This window comes from Sus scrofa, chromosome 11, assembly GCF_054392235.1.
Source record: "Sus scrofa isolate SSC_HxYL_T2T_F1_AM1 chromosome 11, Sscrofa_HxYL_maternal_Yorkshire_Landrace_v2.0, whole genome shotgun sequence".
NCBI lineage: Eukaryota > Metazoa > Chordata > Mammalia > Artiodactyla > Suidae > Sus > Sus scrofa.
The window spans coordinates 58,516,055-58,542,955 of record NC_139393.1 but is presented as its reverse complement, the minus strand read 5'-3'; the positions used below and the strand labels follow the sequence as shown (position 1 = coordinate 58,542,955).

The window sequence follows — 26,901 nt, the reverse complement described above, 5'->3', positions numbered from 1 at the left end:
TCAGATCTGGCATTGATGTGGCTGTGGCTGTGGCTGTGGCTGTGGCTGGCAGCTATAGTTCCAATTCAAACCCTATCCTGGGAACTTCCATATGATGCAGGTACAGGCCTAAAAAGACTAAAACAAAAACAAACAAACAAAAACTAAAATACCTGTTGTATATGGACACATGTTATAAAAAAATTCACAGAAATTACATACATCAACTTCAAGATAATGCAAGAAGGGAGGAGAAAGGCATTAATGAAAGGCTTTAGTTTATCTAGAAAGAGAGAGAAGGAAGGAAGAGGGAGGACAAAACTAATCAGAAACTTAAGACAGGATTTCTTTATAATGCTGTTCATTATAATATTGTAATAGAGGAGTTCCCGTCGTGGCTCAGTGGTTAACTAATCCGACTAGGAATCATGAGGTTGTGGGTTTGATCCCTGGCCTTGCTCAGTGGTTTGGGGATCTGGCATTGCTGTGAGCTGTGGTGTAGGTCACAGATGTGGCTCAGATCCCTCATTGCTGTGGCTCTATCGTAGGCAGGTGACTACAGCTCGGATTAGACCCCTAACATGGGATCCTCCATGTGCCAAGGAAGCAGCCCTAGAAAAGGCAAAAAGACAAATACACATATATAAATATAATGGAAAAATGAAAATAATCTATTCATCCAAAATAGAATAAACACAGTGTATCAATGTAATAGAATACTACACAGACATTTAAGACAGTATTTCCAAAGGATACTTAATGATACAGAATATGCTCATGATACAATGTTAAATAAGCAACAAATTGTGTGTGTGTTTAAGTCATGTACTATTTATCTTATTTTAAAGAAGATAAATCTTAACACTTTCAAAATGTTAACAGACCAAATAGGTAGCATGGGTGCTGCTTTGTACTTTCTTGGTTTTTTTTTTTTTTTTAACTTTTCTGTATCTTTTCTAAGATCTCTAGAACAGAGATGAAAGGAAGTATGAAACTTTATTTTTTGTTCTTAATGTAGGACAGAATGTGTTAAGTTAAAGAGATTTCCATCTGGGGAGTTCCCATTGTGGCACAGTGGTTAACGAATCCGACTAGAACCACAAGGTTGCGGGTTCGATCCCTGGCCTCGCTCAGTGGGTTAAGGATCTGGCATTGCCGTGAGCTGTGGTGTAGGTTTCAGACGAGGCTCAGATCCCGCATTGCTGTGGCTCTGGCGTAGGCCAGGGGCTAGAGCTCGGACTAGACCCCCTAGCCTGGGAACCTCCACATGCCATGGGAAGCGGCCCTAGAAAAGGCAAAAAGACCAAAAAAAAAAAAAAAGAGAGAGACAGAGATTTCCATCTATGTGTAAAGGAATAAGTTTTTACAAGTTAGAAAACTGACATTTGTAAAACTTCTCAATGACAAAATAAAGAGAAAGAAAGAAAGAAAAAGAGAAAAAGAACAAAGAAGGAAAGAAAGGTAGGTCATCACAGACTTTACATCCATTCAATAACTTTTTTTTTTTTTTTTTTTTTGGGGCTGCACCCTTGGCATATGGACGTTCCCAGGCTAGGGGTCTAATCGGAGCTGTAGTTGCCAGCCTACACCACAGCCACAGCAATGCAGGATCCAAGCTGTGTCTGTGACCTACACCACAGCTCACAACACCACCAGATCCTTAACCCACTGAGCAAGGCCAAGGATCAAACCTGCATCCTCATGGATGCTAGTTAGATTTGTTAACCACTGAGCCACAACAGGAACTCCATTCATTCAATAACTTTTTATAATCATTATCATATTTAAAGGAAGAGAAAGTCAGGTACATAAACCTAGATATGATGATGGCTTTGTTATTTTTCCATCAACCAGTTAACAAGCACATAAAGTAATAACAACACGTATCCATTTGAGTGTGATGGGTCTAATGAAACCCACTGTAGAGGTCAAAATGATTCATAAGGGCTTTTTCTTTGTCTCTTTCCCACCTATACCAAGAGTTTTCTTCATAGTGCCCTTTTGCCTTAACTAGTTCATCACATTATATATTCATCTACATAATCTATAAAAGCATTTGTTTTCACAGTAATACCTATTCCATTGAACCCAAATGAGGATGGTACCTAACACTGTGAGCAACACACTACCGCTATCTCAAGTGCTTTATTCTACACACACACACCCCCAAAAAACAAAAAACACAAAAACTTCACAAACTTTCCACAAACAACTCTGAGACAAGGCTCGTTAAGCATTCAGCATAGGAGTTCCTACTGTGGTGCAGTGAATTAAGGATCTGGCATTGCCACAGCTGTGGTGTAGGTTGCAGCTGCTACTCAGATTCTGTCCCTGGCCTGGGAACTTCCATATGCCATGGGTGCAGCTGAAAAATGTTTTAAAAAGCACTCAGCATAGCAGCAGTAAGCTATTGTGGCAATAGCTGTTGTGTTGGTCATTATTCTCCCACTGCAGCCCTACAAACTACAATGTAATTATCAAAATCAGTGACATTGATGCAATACTCTATACATGTATTTTACCAGTTTCCATACTAATGTCTTTCAGAGCAAAAGAAAACAAAAAACAAAAAAAAAACTGTTTTTTTAAATCAGGATCTAAAAAAGTGTAGAGAGTGCTCCCTGTAGACACTTAGACAGTATAAAGTGTAGACATGCATAAAGTGTAGACATGTATAAGTGCTGCCTCCATCCAAACCAACTAAGAAAATTAGATACTTTCATATTATCTAAATATGCTCTATATAACAGGAAAGTGCAAAAATGATAGGGATGTGTCACAAGCACATAGAAGCAGATGGTCAAACCTGGGGTGATCTGAGCCTCAAAATAAATGATGGTAGTATAAGATTACAATCAATAGAATAAAATTTAAATTCATTAGTTTATACTGATATAAATGAATAAATAAACTGGAGGCTACAGGAGTTCTTCCTTATAGAATTCTTCATAATAATGTAGAAGAAATGACAGAATTGGGAAATCACCATTTGACAACCATTGTTACAAGCCGTCTTTCACAGGCAAAAATAACCAGTGAATCCTAAAACCAATGGATGCAAGCATAATTTTTTTAAAGGACCTTTGTGGAGTATACTATAAAATAACCAATATGAGCCTTTCTAAAACATTAATGTAATCAATGACAAAGAAAATTAAAGAACTGTTCCAGATTAAGCGAGATGAAAAGACACAATAACTAAACACAATAGCGAACCATGGACTAGATCCTTATCTAAAAAAAAGTGTTTTTCTTTTGCTATGAAAGACATTAGTAGGGAAACTGGTAAAATACATGTATAGATTAGAGTATTGCACCAATGTCATTGATTTTGATAACTGCACTGTATTTCGTAAAAGAATGGCTGTTTTTAGAAAATATACACTGAAATATTTAGATATAAGGGGACAGATAACATGTCTGCCATTCACTTTCAAATATTGCAGAAAAAAATACAGCATACGTGTATACACACATATACAATGAGAACATCACAAAGCACTATGTGATCAAATGTCAAATTTAAGGAACCTGGGTGAATGGTATACAGGAATCTCTGTACTCTTTGTACTAGTTTTTCTAAAATTTTTTTCTTTTCTTTTTTTTTTTTTTTTTTTTTTGTCTTTTTAGGGCCACACCTGTGGCATATGGAGGTTCCCAGGCTAGGGGTCTAATCAGAGCTGTAGCTGCCGGCCTACACCACAGCTACAGCAACGCCAGATCTGAGCCTCATCTGCAGCCTACACTACGGCTCATGGCAATGCAGATCCTTAACCTGCTGAGTGAGGCCAGGGATCAAACCCCCATGGTTCCTAGTCAGATTTGTTTCTACTGCACCACAACAGGAACTCCAAAAATTATTTTAAAATAAAGTTAAGAAAAACAAAATGCTATATGGCAAGATGGAAAAATATATTGTATAAACAAACTGATTAACTTAAAACTCTAGAATCGCAGCTTCTAACTTTAATTCTATCACTAGAGACCTCTATGATCACAGAAAACCTGTACACCTTCAGTCACTTTACAAAACAATTTCTCCACATTTAATCAAAATCCTGTTTTCCTTCAATGGCACTCCATCCCTCAAAAGCCTCTCAAGCAAGAAAGTTAAATCCCACACCACTCTCCCTAAACTGGAAACAAAGCAACAAGGAAAAGGTTCTTGGATGTTGCCAATGCCAGACCAGATCCTTTCTTGAAATTCACACTATCTGCAGGCTGCTAGACTTTCTCTCATCCTATTCTTACTACGTACAGGGTCCAAATCTTTCCCCATGAGTATAAGTTACCAGCTGGCCCCCTTCCTCCAATATCATCCCTTCTCCCTTAATTCCTCCTATGATACAAGATAGCTAAACCAACTTTAACACATCAGCTATGGGACAGGAAGTAATGATATTCAAAGTTGAATGGCCTAGTAACTACATAAGTTCTCTACTTCCCTGACCTGATCAACATCTAGACCTGTTTCTACTTAGAAAATACTCCCTTTCTATATCTTAACTTCTGGTCACAACCTCCTGGCCTTTACTTTTCTCACTTTCTTACTTCCACTAAGTCTATTCCTTGAGCCCCCCATTCACTGCCATCTGGTTTTACTTTCTATCCTACATAGCCTGGACTACAAAGTAAAAACCCTGCATGACACCCTCAATTTCCTAGTTCCCATATCCTCGGCCACATCTACCCCATTGAGACCCAATTTAGGACGAGTCTGTCTACTATATCTCAACAGAAAGAGGGAAGCAAATCCCATAACTCTGTAGATTGGTGCCAAGTACAAATTTAGTTTCTGATCCTGGCAAAGTCGTCACAGCCAGTCATCGCCGTGGCAAGTGTTTCAGCTTCACCACTCTTCCAGTCCCGACTCCTAACCGAGGAATTCTCAGTCACAATCTTTACTTCCTATTTCACAGAGGAGAAGAGGATTTCAAGCAAAGACCCTTTGAATTTTTCTGCCCTCCAGCTCTAATGTACAGCTTCCATGGATATTCTTTGCTCCTGAATGCCAGATAACTGTACAGAGAAGAGCCTGCTGCCCAAAGGATCTTTTTTTTTTTCCTATACATTATGTTTTTCCTTTCTTTTCTCCCCTAACTTCTTTCTCTCTGTCTAGATGTCTATTCACACCATACTTAAAAAAAGAAGAAAGGAAAAAAAAAAAAAAACCCTGCCCCAGGGTAAAATTTAAAAGTTTATCTCATCCTTTTTGAACTATTTCCACCTTGCCCTTCTTTTCCTTCAGTGACAAACATCCTAGAAGGAGAAAGACAATTCTGTGTACTGCTATTTCCCATTTTCTCCCCATCCATTACTACCTGGCTTTCACTCAAACAGCTCTCACTAAGAACAATGCCCTTCCAATTGTTAGATCCAATAACCTTTTTTCGGTACTCATCCTAGCCAAAATCTTGAAAACAGCCATCCCTGGATATCCTGTTACCCCAGGACCCTCCACCCAAGCCTGCCAATAGCAAAAGTCCACAGGGGCTCCAATCCCTACATAAAATGGCACAGGGCAGTTGATCCTCCACATCCACAGACTGCAGAACCCAAGAACTCAGGGCCAACTGTACATTCATCACGGATGAGTGTAGTTCTAATTGGCTTTTCTTTTGCTTCAGAGAATTATTCCCTTCTGGTCTTCCTCCTACCTTTGACTATTCAATGTCTCATTTGTAGAGGTCCTTATTTTCCTCTGCCAAATTTATTTAAAGAGTCTGAGCAAAAACTGAATCGAGAGCTGTGGATATTGCTTCTTATGCACAGAGTGGCTGGACTGAAACTCCGGTCGATGCAATTAATTAGTTTGATCTGGTTTCATTCACAAGAGCATAAGGCAACTGATCCTATGAAATATTGTTAAAGTTACCTTCACAAGCTCATGTGTCATTGGAAAAATTAGTATGGGGTACTGTCTTGCACATTCTTTTAGGTAATCAGGTTGTAGCTAAATGAATAGAAAAGGTATTTGAAGCCAGAAAATCTAAACTTAAGATACAGATCTACCACATCCTGCATAACTTGACTGGATCTTTATTTATTTTCATTCAGTCAGCCACTCATCAGTCGCTCAACAAAACATTACTAACTGCCTAAAATGTCTGAGGCAGGTACTATACTGGATGCAAGAAATAGGTGTCAATCCCAACCTATCAATCCCTAGAACTCCTAACAGCTAGGAGCTCAGAGGCAAGGTCGTAATACAGTATGACTAGAGCAACAACAGTGGTAATAAAGGAAATAAAAGTATGGCTACTCTATCACCAGTAAACCAGACTAGCAAGAACCAGGCCTGAAATACCATCTTTTTCTTTTCTTTCTTTTTTTTTTTTTTTGTCTTTTTGCTATTTCTTGGGCCACTCCCGCGGCATATGGAGGTTTCCAGGCTAGGGGTCGAATTGGAGCTGTAGCCGCCAGCCTACACCAGAGCCACAGCAACGCAGGATCTGAGCTGCATCTGCAACCTACACCACAGCTCACGGCAACACCGAATCGTTAACCCACTGAGCGAGGGCAGGGATCAAACCCGCAACCTTGTGGTTCCTAGTCGGATTCGTTAACCACTGCGCCACGACGGGAACTCCTGAAATACCATCTTTCTTCAGAAAAAGTTTTGTTCTTTCCTCGGCAAATGCAGAGAAGCTAAGAACAGAATCCCCAAGCAAACCTAAATACAGTAATATCAATTACTAAACATGCTGTTGATGACTCATCCAGGAAGCACAGCAAATGCCAAGATACGACTGCAGGCACTAGTTAAAGGGCTCATCCACCATAAACTGGCTGATAATTCTAAATACATAACCCGAATAATTTCAAAATATCAGAAGCCAAATTATCTCTCTCTCCCCCCTTCTGTTTCTCGCAAAAAAAGCTGCCAATTATGTACCCCTATACTGATTCACCCTATATGTTTCTTTATTCCTGTATAAATAATACTTACCCTCATGTTACGGTGATCACATTTCTAATGGCACTTGTCAACAACAAAAAAATATTATACCAAGGTTTCCCACAAGACTTGATATGACCATGACTGGCATTTTCTTTTCTTTTTTTTTTTTTTTCCTTTTTCTTTTTAGGGCCACACCTACAGCATATGGAAGTTCCCAGGCTAGGGGTCGAATTGGAGCTGCAAGGGTCGGCCACAGTCAGAGCAACTCACGATCTGAGCTGTGTCTGCAATCTACACACAGTTCGCAGCAACACCAGATCCTTAACCACAAAGCAAGGCCAGGTATTGAACCTGCATCCTCATGGATACTAGTCAGGTTCATAACAGGCTGAGCCACAACAGGAACTCCCTTGACTAGCATTTTCTAATAAACATTTACATACGGAAATTCATTACTGCGCAGATTTGCACTAGTAGCAAAGATGCACAAGACAAAAATATGTTGTGCCTTTGAAGAAACTAGTGTGAAAATACTATCCAGAGAAAAGCTAGATGGTCCTCTATGGTACTCAAATTCCAACTGCAGTATACAGAATAAAACAAATCTACCAAACAGTTTTGGAGGGGAGAAAAAACCTGGTGATCTAAATTTTTTAACCTTGCTTTTTGAAAGACTGAGTTTTGCTTTTTTTTTTTTTTTTTGTCTTTTTGCTATTTCTTGGGCCGCTCCCGCGGCATATGGAGGTTCCCAGGCTAGGGGTCGAATCGGAGCTGTAGCCGCCGGCCTACGCCAGAGCCACAGCAACGCGGGATCCGAGCTGCGTCTGCGACCTACACCACAGCTCACGGCAACACTGGATCGTTAACCCACTGAGCAAGGGCAGGGACCGAACCCGCAACCTCATGGTTCCTAGTCGGATTCGTTTACCACTGTGCAACGACGGGAACTCCCCTGAGTTTTGCTTTAAAGAGAAACTTTACTTAGCATAAATAAAACACTGATAAAGACATACTTGAAAATTTTTCATTACATAGTACAGTAATGTTCCTTTTAATTAACTAAGTCAATGAAAAGCACTGTTCAGGAACATACTGTGTACCAATAAATGAAATGACAAAATACTGGCACAAATAGTTCTGAGACTATCCTCAACCACCCACAATGGACTAAGAATATGAAGCATATTGGTTAAGTACACAAGCTTTAAAATCGACTTTTCTAGACTCAAATCTAGATTCCAGCACTTACCAATTCTGTGATCTGCTTGGGCCTCATTTTTATCATCTACAAAACGGAGTCTATTTTCTCACAGGGTTTTCATAAAGACTGTAAAAATTAACACGTGTAAATACTCAGAATAACGCCTGACATTGTAAAGGCCCAATAAATGTTAATTTAAAAAAATGCACGTAATATATATTATCTACTTTAGCTCCTACAACAACCTTCTGAGATGAGTCTAACGGAACAAACTAAATAATTGAACTGACACACCTACTAAGGGGCAAAGTCAGGATTCAAACTCAGGTTTTACTATTTCTAAATTCAGATTCTATTTTTTTTTTTTTTAAATGGCCGCACCCATGGCATAGGGAATTTCCCAGGCCAGCGACCGAATCTGAGCCGCAGCTTCAACCTACACCGCAGCCACGGCAACACAGGATCCTTTAACACTTCACTGGGCCTCCACAGAAACCCAAGCCATTATCTACTGCACCACAGCAGGAACTCCAATTCAGACATGTTTCAAGATGCCTCCAATAAAAATTCATAAGTAGTAACCTACCCTGCCACAGTACTACCTTTATGAGTACTTCTGATACTGATTCAAGTACATACACACACACACACACACACACACACACACACACACACACACACCATCTCTGAATCCACCCACCCACTTTTCTTCAATGCCACCATTACCCCTTACCTAAACTACTGCCAAAGCTTCCTAACTAAATGGCAAAACCTGACATTTGGAAGGTCCCCAATGAAAAGGTTGATTCACCAGGAAATGACACAACCCTAGATCGCCAAGTCAAGAACGCACACACACAGCTTACAGAATATAAAAAAGCAAAGGCAGCACACTCAAGTATAAAAAAAAAAAAAAAAACAAAAAAACAAAAAAACTTTCAACACAAAAGAAAAACAAAGCAAAAATACTAGGAAGAAAATTAATGCAGGGAGTAGAAAAAACAAAAACCTAAAAATCTACAGTTGGCTCAAGGTCCAGCATGGCAGTGTAGACTCCCAACAGTTCAACCCTCCCACTGACAGCAACTATACACTTGGAACAAACACACACAAAAAGACCACCTGAGTATTCTGAACATTACAGAAGACAGAAATCCGGAGGGAAGTGAACCTTGGAGGGAGAACCAGTAGAAAGGAGAGTTTCCCCTTTTGTTCTTTTTGCAGCTTTGCTCTGAGGCAGAATCAAAGTTGTGGAGAGGCACCACGGCCTGAGCTACTAAAACCCCCATAGAACCCTTGCTATTTTGAGCCAGTGGAAGCGTGGGACAGAGCCTAGGCAGGCCAGAAAGTAAGGGAACAGCACCACCCCTGCAACCACGCGTGTGTAGGACTGAGCCAAAACAGGTAAGTAAGGTCTAGGCAATACGCTTAGATCTGAACCACTGCACACAGAATGTGAGGAATACTTACATTCTAAAGCTGAGTTGGCTATCTCTAAAATAAATTAGGTACATTTTCCAGAGGACCATAGCAAAACACTCAGAAGATCTAAGATAAAATCCCAAATTAGTAGAAATACAAAATGTTAGAAAATTGCAATCATTCTCCAGGGAAAAGTCAATCAAAAGATGCCAATTACAGGATGATTCAGATTACAGTTACCATAAAAAGATTTTTTTTTTTTTTTTTTTTAGGGCTGCACCCACAGCAACATTTGGAGGTTCCCAGGCTAGGGGTTAAATCAGAGTTACAACTGCTAGCTTATGCCACAGCCACAGCAATGCAGGATACAAATCGCGTCTGTGACCTACACCACAGCTCATGGCAATGCCAGATCCTTAACCCACTAAGCAAGGCCAGGGGCCAGATCCTTAACCCACTAAGCAAGGCCAGGGATCAAATCTGTGTCCTCATGGGTACTAGTTGGGTTCGTTACTGCTGAGCCACGATGGGAACTCCACCATACAAAGATTTTAAAGCAGCTATTAAAACAATGTTCTGGAGAGTAAAGCAATATTACCTTGAAATCAATGAAATGACAGGGAATCTCAGCAGGCAAATAAAAAACAGCAACAAAAAAGAACCCCAAAAAATTTAAACTGGAAAAGTAAAATACATGAAAAAAAAAATTCACTGGATGGGCTCCATAACACAATGAAGATAACAGAGGAAAGAGAGAGTAAATTTAAACTGATAGAATTTATTCATTCTAAATAATAGGGAAAAAAAGTATTGAAAAATAAATAACCTGAAGTTTGTGACACAGCTGGTTAAGGACCTGGCATCTCACTGCAGCGGCTGGAGTTGATGCTGCGGCACAAGATTGATCCCTGGACTGGGAATTTCTACATGCCTTGGGCATGGCCAAAAAAAAAGAGAAAGAAAGAAAAGAAGCTAAGAAACAAAGAGAGATACAGAGACTTGAAACCTTTAAAAGGTTTTGAACTTCCCATACTGGTTCAGCAGTAAAGAACCCAACCAGTATCCATGAGGACGTGGGTTCAATCCCTGGCCTCTCTCAGCACGCGTTAAGGAACCTGCGTTGCCGTGAGCTTTGGAATAGGTTGCAGACGTGGCCTGGATCCCAAGTGGCTGTGGATGTGGTGTAGGCTGACAGATGTACCTCGGATTAGACCCCTGGTCTGGGAATTTCCATATGCCAAGGGTGTGGCCAGAAAAACAAACAAACCTTTAAAAGGTCTAGAAAACACGTAATTTGAGACTCAAAGGAAACAGGAGATTACAGCAGGGGAAAAAATTGAAGAAATAATGTCCAAGACTCTTCAAAGAAGTGAAAGTAAATTTACAAGTTCAACTTCAGTGAGGTTAAAAGAGAACAAATTAACAAATTCGAAGAAACTACACCTAGACACATCTTAATAAAACTTCTAAAAATCAATGATAAGAAAATTTATTGGAAGCAGCCTGAAAAAAAACGTTACATACATACATATATATATATTATATTATATATATATATATAAAACAGCAGGTCCCCAGTGGCCTACTAGTTAAGGATTCAGTGCTATCACTGACTTGGGTTCAATCTCTGGCCCAGGAACCTCTGCATGCCTCAGGCACAGCCAAAAAAAAAAAAAAAAATCACATACAGAGAAACAATACTTCAACTAACTACAGGTTTCTCATCAGAAACCACAGTCCTCATAAGAAAATGAAGCAAAATCTTAAAGTGCTAAAAGAAAAATACTCAGCCAAGAATTCTACACCTAAAAATATATCTATATACTTCAGGAATAAAGGTAAAATGAATGTATTTAAAATAAAAAAATAAAATAAAACGAAAGAAAGATAAAAGAATCACTTAGATCTGAGCTGTACTCTAAGAAATGATAAAGGAAGTTCTTTAGACTAAAAAAAATTGATAACAAACTTTTTCCTTCAGGGAATGGTCATTGTCTACGTATATATAAAAGATTCTTTTTTCCTCTTTAGTTTTTTAAAAATATGTGTTACTATTTAAAATAAAACCCCCCACTGGGATTGTCAGTGAATGCAATAGTAGTACATAGACAATTACAGCATCAGGGCTGGACAGGGGTAGGGAGTACGGAGATCTATACCATCACAAAGTTCACATTTTACATGAAGTGATATGACATTAATGTTAACTACATACATATAAAACTCTTCCCTGCTTATTATAATCTTAAAACAAGCACAAAAATAGTAATAATAACAATATTGTAAAGGTGAATAGGTAAAAAAGGCAATATGAATTTTGAAAAGGACGCTAAGAAATTTTTTTGATCAAAAGAGCAGCAGAAAAGGGTGAAGAGGAACAACAACAGCAAAAACAGAGAAAAGAGTTCCTGTTGTGGCTCAGCAAGTTATAAACCTGGCAAGTATCCGTAAGGATGCAGGTTCGATCCCTGGCTTCGCTCAGTGGGTTGGGCATCCAGCATTGCCGTGAGCTGTGGTGTATGTAGGTCACAGACATGGCTGGCTAGGATCCCGTGTTACTGTGGCTGTGGTGCAGGCCGGCAGCTGTAACTCTGATTTGGTTTCTAGCCTGGGAACTTCCACACCCAGAGGGTGCAGCTCTAAAAAGGAAAAAAAATTGTAATAATAAGCCAATCATATCAATAATTACATCAAATACAAACACTCCAGTTAAAAGGCAGAGGCTGTCACAGTAAATAAAAAAGCAAGACCTGAAGTTCCCACTGTGCACAGTGGATTAATGATCCAGCTTGTCTCTCTGGCGGCATGGGTTCAACCCCAGCCTGGTGCAGCAGCTGTGGCATAGGTCATAGCTGTGGCTCAGACTGAATCCCTGGAACGGGAACTTCCATATACCTTGGATGTGGCCAAAAAAGGGGAAAAAAAAAAAGCAAGACTTTTGCTCATTTTGCCACCAAGAGAAGACACACATTAAGGACTAAGACAGGTTAAAAGTAAAATGAAAAAGACAGGCCATGCAAAAAATTAGGAGGCTGGAATGGCTGTATTAATATCAAATAAAACAGACTTGAAGACAGAGCATTGCCAGAGACAAAGAGAGGCATTCTGTAATAACAGAGCCTCAAAACAAAGGAAGTGAAATTGAGATAATTAGGGGAGATAGACTGCACAATCACAGCAGATTTTAACACCCCCCTGTTCAGCAACTAACAGAATAACACAAAAACAAAATCAGGAGTTCCTGTCGTGGCGCAGTGGTTAATGAATCCGACTAGGAACCATGAGGTTGCGGGTTCGGTCCCTGCCCTTGCTCAGTGGGTTAACGATCCGGCGTTGCCATGAGCTGAGCTGTGGTGCAGGTTGCAGATGCGGCTTGGATCCCGCACTGCTGTGGCTCTGGCGTAGGCCGGCAGCTGCAGCTCCGATTCGACCCCTAGCCTGGGAACCTCCATATGCTGCAGGAGTGGCCCAAGAAATAGCAAAAAGACAAAAAAAAAAAAAAAAAAAAAAAAAAAATCAGCTACGACACATCAGATAAGAATAATACTATGAACCAACCTGATCTGAAGTAACACTATATCCAACAATTGAAGAATATACATTCTTTTCAAGTGCACATACCCTAGGCCACAAAACAAAGTAATGAGATACTGCTTATGTTCTCTTACCACAAAAGAATTAAACTAGAAATTTTTAAAAAGAAAGAAGTCCCAAATAAATGGAAATTCCAAATAAATCAAACTTAAATGGATTCAAGAAATGATCCCATGTAGCAAAGTGATGAAGGGAAGTCTCAGTATGACAGCTGCGTATAAGGCCTGGAGAACAAATAGTACAGATATAAACAGGAGGATGGAAAGCTCTGGGAAGAATGCCTTCAGAGAACAAAATAAAGGAACTAATAATTACTCACATTTGACCATGCAAAAATCATAGCTGAAAAGCAAATACCAAAAAATGACCAGAGGATCTGCAAAGAATGAACAACAGATACACAGAAAAATAGAGAAACAAAAATCAAGCCAACTCCATGAAACAATTTAAAAGCTACACAAAATATACCACCTGACTTAGTAGTGAACAATACTTTCATAGTCATAAAATGTAAATACTAATTACTGATTTAACCAAACATTAGGAACTTTTCATACACAGAATCCTCACATACAGCACCCTTACTTTATAGATAACGAGGCCAGGGCATAGGAGAGCTTAAGTAAGCAGCCCAAGGTCAAGCGCTTGTAAGTGAGGTGCTAAGATTTGAACCTAAGAGGCGAGACTATAGAGATCATGATCTGGGAAGGGAAAGAGGCAATTAAGAAAGCAGAGCAAAAGAACAAATCAATAACCTAAATATACATATACATTAAAATACAGGGTTAAATAAACAAAGCAACTAAAAAAATTAAAGACTTTTCTTTTGAGGAGAAATCTTGCAGAACAAAGGGTGGAAAGGAGACTGCTGTTTCTCCTTCTTTTGGTGCTCTAACTTTTAAACCGGTATACCTATATTATTTTAATTTTAAAAAACAAGCACAGGTCAAAGAAAACTCACCTACAAGCTGAATCCAGCCCACTAGGAAAGATTAACAAGTCTGGGGTTTGGACAATTGGCTGGCTGGGTTTGCTTACCAGCTAGTGACTACCAGGTTCATCCTATACCAGGTCTGGCACCAACGTGAATAAAAGGAAGGTAACTATAATGAAAGTTCTAGGATCTTTGACGCCTTTTAACTCAGCTACGTTTACAGTAATAGAATCAAATCTGCCCTCCAAGTTTTGCTGCATAACTTGAGCAGATCCCCCCTCAAGCAGTCTTCTGCAAAATGAGAAGGCTGAAGAAAACGAAAACGATCACTAACCACTTCCACATATCAGGAAACTATTTTCCCTCTTTCCATAAGTAAGCCAAGTAACCTAACCATGGTTAATTATCTTGCACATGCAGGTCACCACTCAGATGAGGAATTATGTAAAATTACCAGAATTCGTTCAAACCGATTTCTCAGCACTATCCCAAAGTCAAGTACATACCCTAATGGCCATCAAGACTATCAACACTGCGGGCAAGGCAATATATTGTTATTTTTATCTAAGAGAACTCTGAAAAACTGTTCACTTTATAAATGTATCAGTAACCTCACATATACACTTGAAATCATTCAGAAAAGGCATTCATTTTTTTCAAAAAGTATTTACAATGCATTATAAAATGGGCCGAGAAATACGCTATATACTAGCATAAACAAGACAGATCTAAGCCCTACTTCCAACTGAGTTTACAAAACACACACTATAAAAAAATAGGACTACGACAGGGATATGTGTGCAGTGTTCAAAGAGCACAGAGAACTTGGTAGCAAAGGGCAGGAAGTGGAGGTGGGGAGGCAGAGGGTGAGGGCAGGTGTTCTGGAGAAAAGAATATTGAGAGAGATCTAAATAAAGAGTAGAAAGTCATCCTGGAGGAAGGAAAAAGAAAAGAGAAAAGGAGAACAGTATGTTCAGAAGGTAAGGGAAAGAGCATGGTCTGGACGGTGGCTGGAGAGGCACGGGGCCAGAGAACAAAAGTTTCATAGATCAGGATACGCTGGGTGCGTGTGCAGCGCAATGACAAATTAAGCACCGTGAGGTAGGCAGAGGAGTGCTAATCCTTCCCCTTTGGAGGAAATTGCACAAAAAGTCATGCTGGTATAAATGAAAGCTCTACCCAAAAGAGAGAGAACAAATGTTCTCTGAAAGCTAGTGGATTTCTTCAGTCTCATATCCTACATATCCCTTAGGCTACAGGTCCTAAGAGTCTCAACATTAGTAAAGAGGTAAAACCATCCAGCTTATTTCCTTATTTTCAAAGCCTCTTCCAAACAGCACAATTTCTTTATATAATGTAGTGGGTAATTCTGGAGAAAGGTCATAGACAAACTAAACCACAGCACAGTCCTAAACTTTTAATATATTAAATTGTTGACGTTCAAACAAATCTTAAAAGTAAGCAAGTCAAAACCTTGAAATAATCTAATAGTAAATCTCAGACTACTACAGCGTTTCCCAACTTGCATTTGGCATGTCTTTAACAATAATTTTACCCACACCTTAATTCCAACCAAGTGATCAAACTTTTGGAAGAAACCGTAACAACATGGCATGAAAACATAGAGGATGATTTATAATTACGTGGTAGATAGCCTAGCCTTAATTACAATGATTTTTGAGTAAATTTCCATTTAATAAAAGTCAGCAGAAAATATGGCATAGTTATTTAAACTATAACATACATATAATCAGACAATGTTTTAGCATGTAGGTAACATTAAGGTAAGAATAAAAAGAAAATTGTCTCTAAGTAGTCAATATAAAACAGATGAGGAAGGAATTCCCATGGTGGCTCAGCAGGTTATGAACCCAACTAGTATCCACAAGGATGCAGGTTCGATCCCTGGCCTCGTTCAGTAGGTTAAGGATATGATCTGGCGTTGCCGTGAGCTGTGGTGTAGGTCGTAGATGAAGCTCGGATCCTGCATTGTGTGGCTATTGGGCATAGACCAGCAGCTGCAGCTCCCTAGCCTGGGAACTTCCATGTGCTGCGGGTGTGGCCCTAAAAAGCAAAAAAAAATACATATATATATGTATATATACACACATCAAAGCAGTACCCACAACTCCATAGTCAAAGGTACTAAGCAGGGCCACTGCACATGGCTTCATGGTTCCTTACTGAACTACTCTATGGGGGTGTACCCCCTTCACAGTACTCCTCAGCTCCACTTCCTGCTTCACTTGTTTCCATTGCGCTCATGGAAACCACGTGGATTCCCAGGACTTGACTTGTTTGGTTCCTACCTCCTTCCTTCCCCCTGAGTGTTAAGAGCTTCATGGGGACAGATCTGTTTTGTTTACAGCTAGATCTTTCAGTATCCCGTGTATGATAGGATATATGATAGGAATGAGTGAATGAATGGTGCTAGCTCAAGACCAATTCCACAGAATCAAAACTTTGCTTATATTATTTTATTCGAATTATTATTTTTTTTTTTTTTAATTTTGTGGCCACACCTGTGGTATATGGAAGCTCCTGGGCCAGGGATTGAATCTGAGCCACAGCCTGTGCTCTGCTATGGCAACACCGGATCCTTTAACCCACTGCTTTGGGCTGGGGATTGAGCCCACACCTCTGCAGCAACCCAGGCTGCTGCAGCACTCCAGTGGGATTCTTAACCCATCTCGCAGTGTTGGGAACTCCTAATTCTTATTTTTATGTTTGTTTTTTCTTGGGCTGTTTCAGGTTGTGTGTGTGTGTGTGTGTGTGTGTGTGTGTGTGTGTGTGTGTGTGTGTGTGTTTTGCATTACCTTCCAGCTTAACATATGTTGTTAATGTCTGTGCCTCTCCCCGCCACCATCAGTTGTTTGTCTTCATGTCCATGCATGCCTCTCCCTCCGTGGGAGATGGAGTTTATTTCCTCCACTTTTGAATCTGGCTGGATATATGACTGTTTCAACCAAAAGAATACAGCAGAAATAACATTCTAGACTCCTCTAAGCCCAAGCCTTAAGAGAAATGGCAGCTCCCTCTTCCATGATGAAAAAGGCCAAGGTCACATTGAGAGGGCACATGAAGAGGACATAAGAGAACTGAAATGATAGCAGTCAGCAGTCATAACTGAGCTCCCATTCAATAGACATCATTAGAGTTCCCTGAAAGCTCAGCAGGTTAAAGATCTGGTGTTGTCACTGCTGTTGCTCTGGTTATAGCTGTGGCGTGGGTTTGTTCCCTGGCCCAGGAACTTCTGCATGCCATCAGTGCAGGAAAAAAAAAAAAAAGAAAAAAAGAAAAGAATTTTAAAAAATAGTCATCATCATAGGTGCTAGCCAACAGAAATTAGTCACCTGGGATGTTCCAACCCAGTCAAGCCCCAGAACACCAACTAACATCACACAGAGCAGAAGAACCACTCTGCTGAACAAAGAGCCAAACCAAGGAATCTTGAAACATAATAAAATGCTTGTGTTTAGAGCAGTTTGTTTCAAAGCAATATAAAATTAAAACACCAAGATTTGAATACCAGAGCCGCACATGTGGATCATGCCTCTTATTTAACTTTTTTATGTCTCATTTTTTTCATCTGCAAAATGAGGATCATGACATTATTTCACCAAAGTGTTCTAAGGGATAAATGTGCTCATATGTGTAAAACACTGAGCAGAGTTCTTAGTATATTCCCGACACAGTACAAAAAGACATTATCATTCTATTATTGCTCTTTTAGTATCGATAAATTACTTATTCCACCATCCTTATTTATTTTCTTTAAAACATCTATTACTATCTGAAATTATGCTTATTTATCTGCCTCCCCTCCACCAAAGTATGAGCCATAAGACAAGAACTGTCTTGTTCACTAGCACCTAAAATAGAATTTGGCAGATACACTTCATAAATTAATACATATTGAATAAGTGAATAAGTTATAAGACCTTGATTTCATAGTTAATCAATAATATCTAAAAACTGCTCCCATATGTTAAGTATAAATCTGACAAGAGGTATTCAAAATATACATTATGCATATAAACTATCTATAATGTGGTATTTTCAGAACATAATTCCAATGCATGTACTTGTTACTGCACAAACACTATATAATTATTAGATCATGGATTGTTCAAATATGCCTAAGTGATGGCTAGCATCTGATTGAGTGTTGTTCAGGTATTCGAAAGCAGTTTACTCACTTGTATAATCTTTTTTAAGTGAGCCGTACTCAAACTAACACACATTTTCAGTTACTACTACTACATGCATAGAAACAGCCGGAGAAACTTTTCCTGTCAATTTCTCCTATTACAGCTGTCAGCATTTGCCTTATATATTGAGGTATTCCTATGCTGGGAGCATATACATTTACGATTGTTTTATCTTCTTCTTTAATTGATTCTTTGATCATTATGCAGTGTCCTTCTTTGTCTTTTGCAACATCTTTATTTCAAAGTCTGTTTTGTCTGACATGCGTATTGCTACTCCAGGAATAGCTTTTTCCATTCCCTTACTTTCAGTCTGTATGTACCTCCAGATCTGAAGTGGGTCTCTTGCAGAGAGCATATACACGGGCCTTGTTTTTGTATCCATACAGCCAGTCTACGTCTTTCGGTTGGAGCATAAAATCCATTTATATTTAAGGTAATTACTGATATGTATGATCTTACTGCCATTTTCTTAATTGTTTTTAGATTTGTTTTTGCAGGTCTTTTCTTCCTTTCCTCTTTTTTTTCTCCTGTGATTTGAGGATTATCTTTAGCGTTGTGTTTTGATTGCTTTTTCTTATTTGTGTGCAGATCTATTGCAGTTTTTTGGTTTGCACTTCCCATGAGGTTTTGATATAGCAGTCTATATATACACAAGATTGTTTTAAATTGCTGATCTCTTAATTTCAAATGCATTTCCCATATCCTGCATTTGTACTCTCCTCTTCTCACAGCTGCTGGTTTGGATATCTTATCTGTAGGTGGATGATTTCCTACTTTTGCTATATGTTTGCCTCTCCTGGTGAGCTTTCCCATTTATGATTTTGTTTCTTGGTATGGTTTCTTTTTTTTTTTTTTTTTCCACCTAGAAAAGCTCCTTTAGCATTTAAGCTGGTTTGGTGGTTCTGAATTCTCTTAGCTTTTGCTTGTCTGTAAAGCTTTGATTTTCTCCATCAAATCTGAATGAGAATCTTGTTGGGTACAGTATTCCTGGTTGTAGCGTTTTTTTCTTTTCATCACTTTAAATATATCATGACACTCCCTTCTGACCTGTAGAGTTTCTGCTGAAAAATCATCCGGTAACATGATAGGGATCCCATGGTATGTTATTTTTGCTTTCCCTTGTCTCTTTTAATATTTTTTCTTTCTCTTTAATTTTTGTCAGTTTGATTAATATGCAGAGAAACTTTAATGTGAGGTCCATTCAAAAACAAATTGTCCTGGCAACACAAATTAACATAGTACTGGTCTACAAGTTATGGAAACTTGGTTTTAAACACACTCTAGTATGAATTTCCTCAGAGTTTTTTAAAGTTTAAAATCTATTTTAAAGAGGAAATAAAAATCAGACATTCACAGAACCCTGAAGCACCCCTGAGGAAAAGCACCGATACAGAAGGTAGAAAGACACACAAAAACATAATTCAGTACAAGTTCTCCAATGTAGTGATTCTCAACTTTTCCTCTGCCTTGATGCTGAGACAACGGATGCAAGAAACTTACCCTGCCTCCCTCTTCCGATTATAATTTCATAGGTGTTTTTACATTTAAGGAACAGGATTTTTATAAGCAAACAAACCAGAGGGGTGTGGTACAGAACTTTAGATGAGAAATAAACATCTGTAAAGTCAGGGAAGTAAGAGAGAAGAGATTATAGTTGAAAAAGTAATAAGCATGTTCTGCTGAACTCCAGCAGTTAGTGCACAAAAATTCAAGGCGGGGGGGGGGGGGATTGCTCAGATGTGGCACTGTATAGGTATGAGAAGGTCCAAACTTGTATGTTAAGAGCAGAAATTGATACTTCAAAATCCAATAAGCCCACCTGAATGGCTAAAATTAAAAAGACTGACAACTCCAAAATTTTGGCAAGGAGATAAAGCAGCCAACATTTTCATACATTGTCGGTCTAAGAGTAAAACAGTACGCTTGGAAATGGTACACAGACTTGGAAAAAAGTCTGGTGGTTTCTTAGAAAATTAAGCATACACCTACCCTATTCCCAGTAATTCCATCCAAGAGAAATGAAAACATATGCCCACCCAAAAGATTCATATAAGAATATTCTTAACGGTTTTATCCATAATAGCCAAAAACTGGAAACAACTCAAATACCCATCAACAGAGGAATGGATAAACAATCTAGTATATTCATACAATTTATACAATGAAACACTATTCAACGATAAAAAGAAATGCACTATTGATAAACATAATAACATGGATCAATCTCCTAAACTTCACGTAGAGTGAAAGAAGCTTTGCAAACTATATGCTGTATGATTCTAGAATAGGCAAAGCTAATGTGAAGTAGAAAAAAAAAAAAAAAAAAAAGAATAGCAATCACCTGTAGGATAGCAATCTACAGGGAAAGGTCATGAGGGAACTTTCCAGGATGACAGTAATGTTCTATACTAGTGGTCAGTAAACTTGTTCTGTAAAGGGCAGAGGAGCAAATATTTCAGGCTTTGTAAGCTCTGCCTCAAATACCCAGTTCTGTTACTGTAAAGGAACGGTATGGGTGGGCTATAACAAAACTCGAATTATAAAACAGGAGTTAAAATGTGGTTTGCTGATCCCCGCTCTATATTTTAAAAGCGATTTGGGTTACACAGGTGTATGTGCTTGTCAAAACTTATCCAACAGGCCATGGAAGACTTGTGCATGTCAATTTTATCCCAAAGAAAAAGAACCATAAAGAAATAATGAACTTTAATATCCACAATTTACTGTGGGTAAGCATCAAAAAATAAGATGGACTGACAGATATCCAATAACACAAATAGAACAAGTTGTTGGTAACCACAGACCCTACAATTGGTATATGGTATATGGAAGTTAACTGTACAGTTTTTTCAACTTCTGTCTATATTTGAAAATTTTAATATTAAATGAGGGGGGAGGAAGGTGAATTCATAAGAGGCCATTATAAATTTTTAAGCCAAGAAAGGAAAATCAAATGCATATTCTACAAATATAAATACACTGAAGGGTGGCCAGATGAAGGAATAAAGTGGTAAGCAGGCTGTTACAATAGTCCATGCCACAGAAATTAGCATCAACATTTGAGGCATAAGTACAAAGTGAGTTCATGTAGAGAAGAAAATTCAGAGAAGTAACTCCTGCACATCAGGAATAAGGAAAGAGTTTCAAGGAGAAAGCTCACAGTGTCAACAAAGAAGAAATTAAGCAAGAACAGAACCAAAGTATCTACCAGATTAAGCAATGGATAACCCTGATGATGTAAAAGAGGTGTGGTAAGAACGTAAACCAGATAAAGGATAGTGATAAGTTCAAAAGAATCTAGCTGGGACAAGAGAAGAAGGCAGTAATAACTAGAAGACAACCTAAGGTAGAAGACTCTAATACTCCTTTAAAACGGAAAACATGACACTGAGAGGATTCTTATACATAAGCAATAAAGGTCAAGGTTACCACAGCAGGAAGAGGTGAACTAGCTTGTTTGTTTGCTACAATGTTTCACCTTGCTACAAAAGTGCTGAACCCTTGGTCCAGAGTTTCTTAGCTGTGACCCACTATGTGCATCCATCTAGATAGCCATCACCCTCATGGAACTTGGTTACAAGGAAAATCAGCTCAAATATGCTGATGTTCATGAGTTTGCAGTGCTGTGAGTAATAACGTCATTTGTTTCTGACCTGGGAGTCTCCTGTTTTTCTGCCAGCAATCATTAAACATTAACAGACCAACTATTAGCTTGTAAATATGGTAAGATCAAATCTTAAAACTTTTCACAGCTCTTGACGTGGACAATAAAAAAAACTAGTTGGATATTCATGTTGCTAAATAAAACAAGAGACAAAAGGTGGTCGCCAGCAAAAACTGAAACAAAAATAATCTTTTATAGTTTACTTATCTTACATTACGTACAATAATATTTATCATGTGCCAGTTTCTATATTACATTATATAGTACATTATATAATTCTCATAATAATCCTAAAGAGGCTAAGTACTAATACAATGAAACTGAGGTGTCAAGATGCTAGGTAACTAAGCCAAGGGCTCACCAACTGTAAACAGCATAACCTAAATATAAGCCTAGATGACTTTAAAAGATGTGAGGTTTTTAAACTATTAATAGTCAACCTCTTTACCAGTTGATTTATCAAGGGCAACTCTAATTCATCACAGGGTGAATACTTCATTATTTTTATAGAAAACTAACATTTTGGAAATGTTCATATAATCAAAGTTTTCTTTAAAAATCTGTAGTCGAGGTTTAGGAAGAGTTAGGTTAAATCCAAACCTTCGTCTTTATTGCAGACTCTCTCATGGTCTTAATATGCCAAGGCATGTTTTTATACACTAATACATATTATAAATCTTCTAAGACCATCAATTATCATCATTCTGGAATACAGTTTGGGAAACAACTGTTCCAACCAACAGTGCCAATTTAACATGTACACAGAATACCTCTGAAAGCTTAGTAATCAGCTTGGCAGCTCAGGTAAAGGAATCCTTTAAAATAGAAAACATCAAAGACAGAATGTGGCATAATCGCTCCAAGCCGCATCGACTGCTTCACAATTTGGCAAGCCCATTTCCCACCAAATAAAACTGAATCCCCATAACCCAAAGGAACTACACATCATACCTGGCTTTTTCTGAAATTAGAAGGTAACAATTACGGCTTTTTGTATTTGTAGCTATATAGTGTTATCACTATTTCACTTAACAAAATCCAGACCCTTTTAACAATGGAGGAGAAGAAGAGATCACAGAAAAGCAGTTTCCACATGAAGCCTGTGAATTGGCTAAGAGTCATACGTCATTCTGATGATCCTGGGCATCACCATTAACTTATCAATATGGAAAGCTAAATTTTAACTCTATCAATAAGTGAAAAATCAACATCAAATGCCATTTCACCACCAAGCACGTGTTCCAGTCTCCTACTTAGTCAACTCTAAACAGCCAAAAACTGAAATTGTTTATTGCTCAAGTTCATTAATCATTTCAGAGCTTTAGAAAAAAAAAAAAAAACTGAGCTAAAAGCAGCTGCACAACAGTCGTGTCCATCAATATAAGCCCGAGGTGCAAAGTGGTCAACTCAGTTGCCCTTTTTTTCCCTGCTCTGCTCTGAAGGACTGCCTCCACCCATTCAAAGTCTATGTAGGATACAGCTCCAGTAGTTGGGCGTGGGGGTGGGGGGCCTTAATATACCTGACATCATTATTGATTAAGCCATTCTCAAGGAAACTAAGAATTAACCTAGACAGATGAAACTTACAATGGAACTACACAGGAACAGGAATTAAAATCCAAATTTAAACTGTGCTAAGATTCTCAAACATTCTGCCTTACAAGGAAAACAAACTGATGTCCTACCTGCTTAAAGCAAGAAGTATCTCTACAAGGACAGATTTTTGCCCTCTGCTCTGAAGGACTGCCTCCACCCATTCAAAGTCTATATAGGAGACATTTCCAGTTTGGGGGTGAGGGAGGAGACAATAAAATATATGGTCTACTTATTTTGAACGGAGTTGTAGAGAAAAAGAAAATATCTTAAAACTGGCACAATTTTCAATATTTTGGTATGAGGAATTCTCAAAAACAATAATTAAATCAACTTAACTAATCATAGCTCTATTGAGAGCAAATGACACTATAATAAATTACTTTAAGGCACAGATATATCAGTTAAAAATGTTTTGAGTAGCGATTGTATATGAGAACATGGCTGGTTCTAATAAACAGAACCCCCAAAGAGAAAGAATTTAAATCAGCTAACACCATTAAAGGAAACAAATAGGAACAGGAAAGAAAAGAGAGCAGAGAAAAGAAACACGTTCCACTGGAAACAATATTCAATATTACCTATTGTATTTTATTTTTGCTAACATCTGCAAAAAAAAAAAAAACACCAAAAGCAAATACACTAACAACTTGAAAATTGAAAAATGCCTTTCCAGATTGGCAGCAATATTTTAACCGTTCTGAAAATACTGATAAGTTTTCACAGAATTCAGAATATACATCATTTGAAGGTTTGTAAACCAGATGAAATGGAAGCATCACGAGCTTTTATCTTAGGAAAAAATGCTAAATTACATACATTGGGATTTCATCTTTCCGTAGCCTTCATCTTTGTCAAAATGCACTTATTAATAGAAATTCTTAATTCACAAGTCTCACCCTACACAAATAGATTCAAAATGTGAAATCTGCACCAACCTACCCACATTTGTAAATTTCACAAATAGTTCTATTAACTGCACCATCAGTGCTCCATACCAACGTTTTTCTCCTCTCCCTCAGTAAATAGGTTTAATTAACACCTCAAAGTTTACAGTAATATGCTACCTAGCTGCAAGGAAATGATCAACTATTGCTGAGTTCATTTTTTAAATAAGGCTTACAGTAGGAATCTCCAATGACACCACCAGAATATTAGAGAAAAAAATACATTAGAAAAACTGACATGGAAAAATATAGAGGGACACTTTTCACTCATTTCGACATACAAAGATTTATATGGTCAAACTGGAAAACCTGATATTTAAGGAAAATAACTTTTCAAACAAGACCAGCATTTTTTTTCCTAGTAAAATTTCATTGCCTCTCCTGCTAATTTAAAAAAAAAAAAAAGTGATAAGAGAAAAATAGTCACCCTTAATTCTAATAAAACAGAAAAGGACAAAACCACAACGTTAACTAGAGCTGAGAAACAAGATCAGACCCACGACTATTCTTCACAGTTCGCACAACTTTTAAACCCAAGTTTTCGACCAAATTCACATCCCACCCGACGTAGGGCTTACATCTCCCTCCTCCCCTCCGCCCCCATCTATGACGGCGATCACCTCCCCAGCAGGTATGTGAACTCAACACCATTCCCAGTATACAATCCACTGGAATATCTCTGAAGTGACTGGGTCAGGGCATAATGAAATGATCGAGAAAGTGGGAAATAAAACAGACCTAAGTTTCAAAGGAAGGGTTGGGGGTGTCTTAGCAGCGGGTTATAGGGCGCGAGTGAAGGATGGGGAGCTCAAAGGAGACTTGAGTCGAGACAGAAGGGTCTCAAAGGAGCCACAGGCAGGCTCCATCCAGGAGGTGTGAAAGAAGCAGGGTCCTGCCAGAAGAGCCAAACATAAACTAGCGAGCACTTCCCCTTCGGGAATACCTCGAGGAAAGGGACTCTGGGGGCCACGGCGGGGGTGCGATGCCCGGGGTCCCCGGCGGCGCAGGAGGCCGGGGCTGGGGCCAGGAACTCACCACCTGGTAGCGACCAGTCCCAGGCTGGTGATGATCCATCCTGCCCGGCTCGGGATCCGGCTTCCGAGCGGGCGAGTCCCCTCGGCGCTCAGCACTCTCGGTCACCCGGGTCGACGACGTCGTCGCCGCAGCGACTCTTCCGCCTCTGTTTCTGCCGCCGAGGCCGCCCGGCCCGGCCGCCTCACTTCCCGTCGCTGCCGCAGAAGCCGCGGAAGCCTCCGAGTCGGCCGCAGCTCCGGGGAGAAGCTCCGGGGCGCCGCGCGCGCTACTGGGCATGCTCGGGATGGTCGCGCATGCTCGCTGGGGCCTCCGGCGTCCCATCCGCGTCGCGAATGGGGGGGTTTGACTAGGTGGGAGGAGAGGGAAAAGTCAGGCAAGTTCGGGGGAGCAATCTAGGCTGTCAGCCTGTCGGGAGTGGGCGGTGGCAAAAGGAGAGGGAAAAAAAAAAATCACCGTCCTTGATTGGTCTTCTCTATTGGACGAGTTTCACGCAGGCACAATCACACCGCACAGACACATATCAACAGAGGGGACGCCTTCCTAAAACACCTGAGGACAGGTCACCCTGTTACCCAGCACTTCCTCATATTACTTACCCAGCCTCGGACATTCCTAAAATGCTTATTCAAAATGATGAGTGAGATAAGGGATATCTTTAAAGTTGTTTTGTTTGTCCCCTTCCTGGTAATAAGAGATTTAAGAATCCAACGGGAACTCTTCAGCCATACACTCCTATTTCTCGCCAAGGAAAGAGGCCTCTAGAGCACTAGGTTACTGGAAGGGTACAAGAAAATAATGAAATGATGTAGGACTATTTTGTGGTCGTATTCTCGTCAATAATTCCGAAGGGTTTAACAGTAAGGAATCACTTTGTGTGCAGCATTGTAAGACAATCTCAGTATCTGGTTAATTACACATGACCTACTATGTGTAAGTATCTGCCACAGGGCACAAAACATGTTTCTCTAGCAAGTACAAGTATGATGGGGCAGCATAAAACACGCTTTAACACAAGGACCTACTTTCTAGATACTCTGATAACCAAGATCCCACATGACCTGGCTCAGCTTTTTTACTTGACTTCACTCCTGAATCACCAGAGGAGATTACTTAAGAAGACTACTGCATAGCCCTGATCACCTAGTTAAAATAACAAAAATACAGTAAAGAGAGAAACTCATCGAGAGATCGATCGATCACCAACTGGAAAGTGTAAGCCTTTCTGATGGTGTTTTTCAAAGCATTGATCAGGTTCCTCATATTTTTGCCATCTTGCTTCATCCAGTGGTAGAAAGTTTTAATAGGCTAATAAGGGAGTTCCCACAGTGACTCAGCAGAAACAAATCTGACTAGCATCTATGAGGACGCAGGTTCAATCCCTGTCCTCGCTCAGTGGGTTAAAGATCCCTCATTGTCGCTA

General features: G+C 39.3%; 1 protein-coding gene across 3 annotated transcripts in view; it reads right to left on the bottom strand.

Moving 5' to 3' along the window:
* The window catches only part of NDFIP2 (Nedd4 family interacting protein 2), a 64,573-nt gene extending 38,338 nt beyond the window's left edge, over positions 1 to 26,235 (bottom strand). The window contains exons 1-2 of one of the 3 annotated variants that reach the window (XM_001926577.6): positions 26,078 to 26,235; positions 25,482 to 25,827 (exon numbers count right to left, since the gene is read on the bottom strand). In XM_001926577.6, coding sequence (XP_001926612.2) covers positions 25,482 to 25,827; positions 26,078 to 26,091 — 360 coding nt within the window. In that variant the 5' untranslated portion in view covers positions 26,092 to 26,235. Of the gene's footprint in view, positions 1 to 25,389; positions 25,853 to 26,077 lie in introns of those variants that run through there. The other 2 variants (XR_014819673.1, XM_084982069.1) reach the window with 2 other exon arrangements.
* Positions 26,236 to 26,901: the final 666 nt, after the last annotated feature.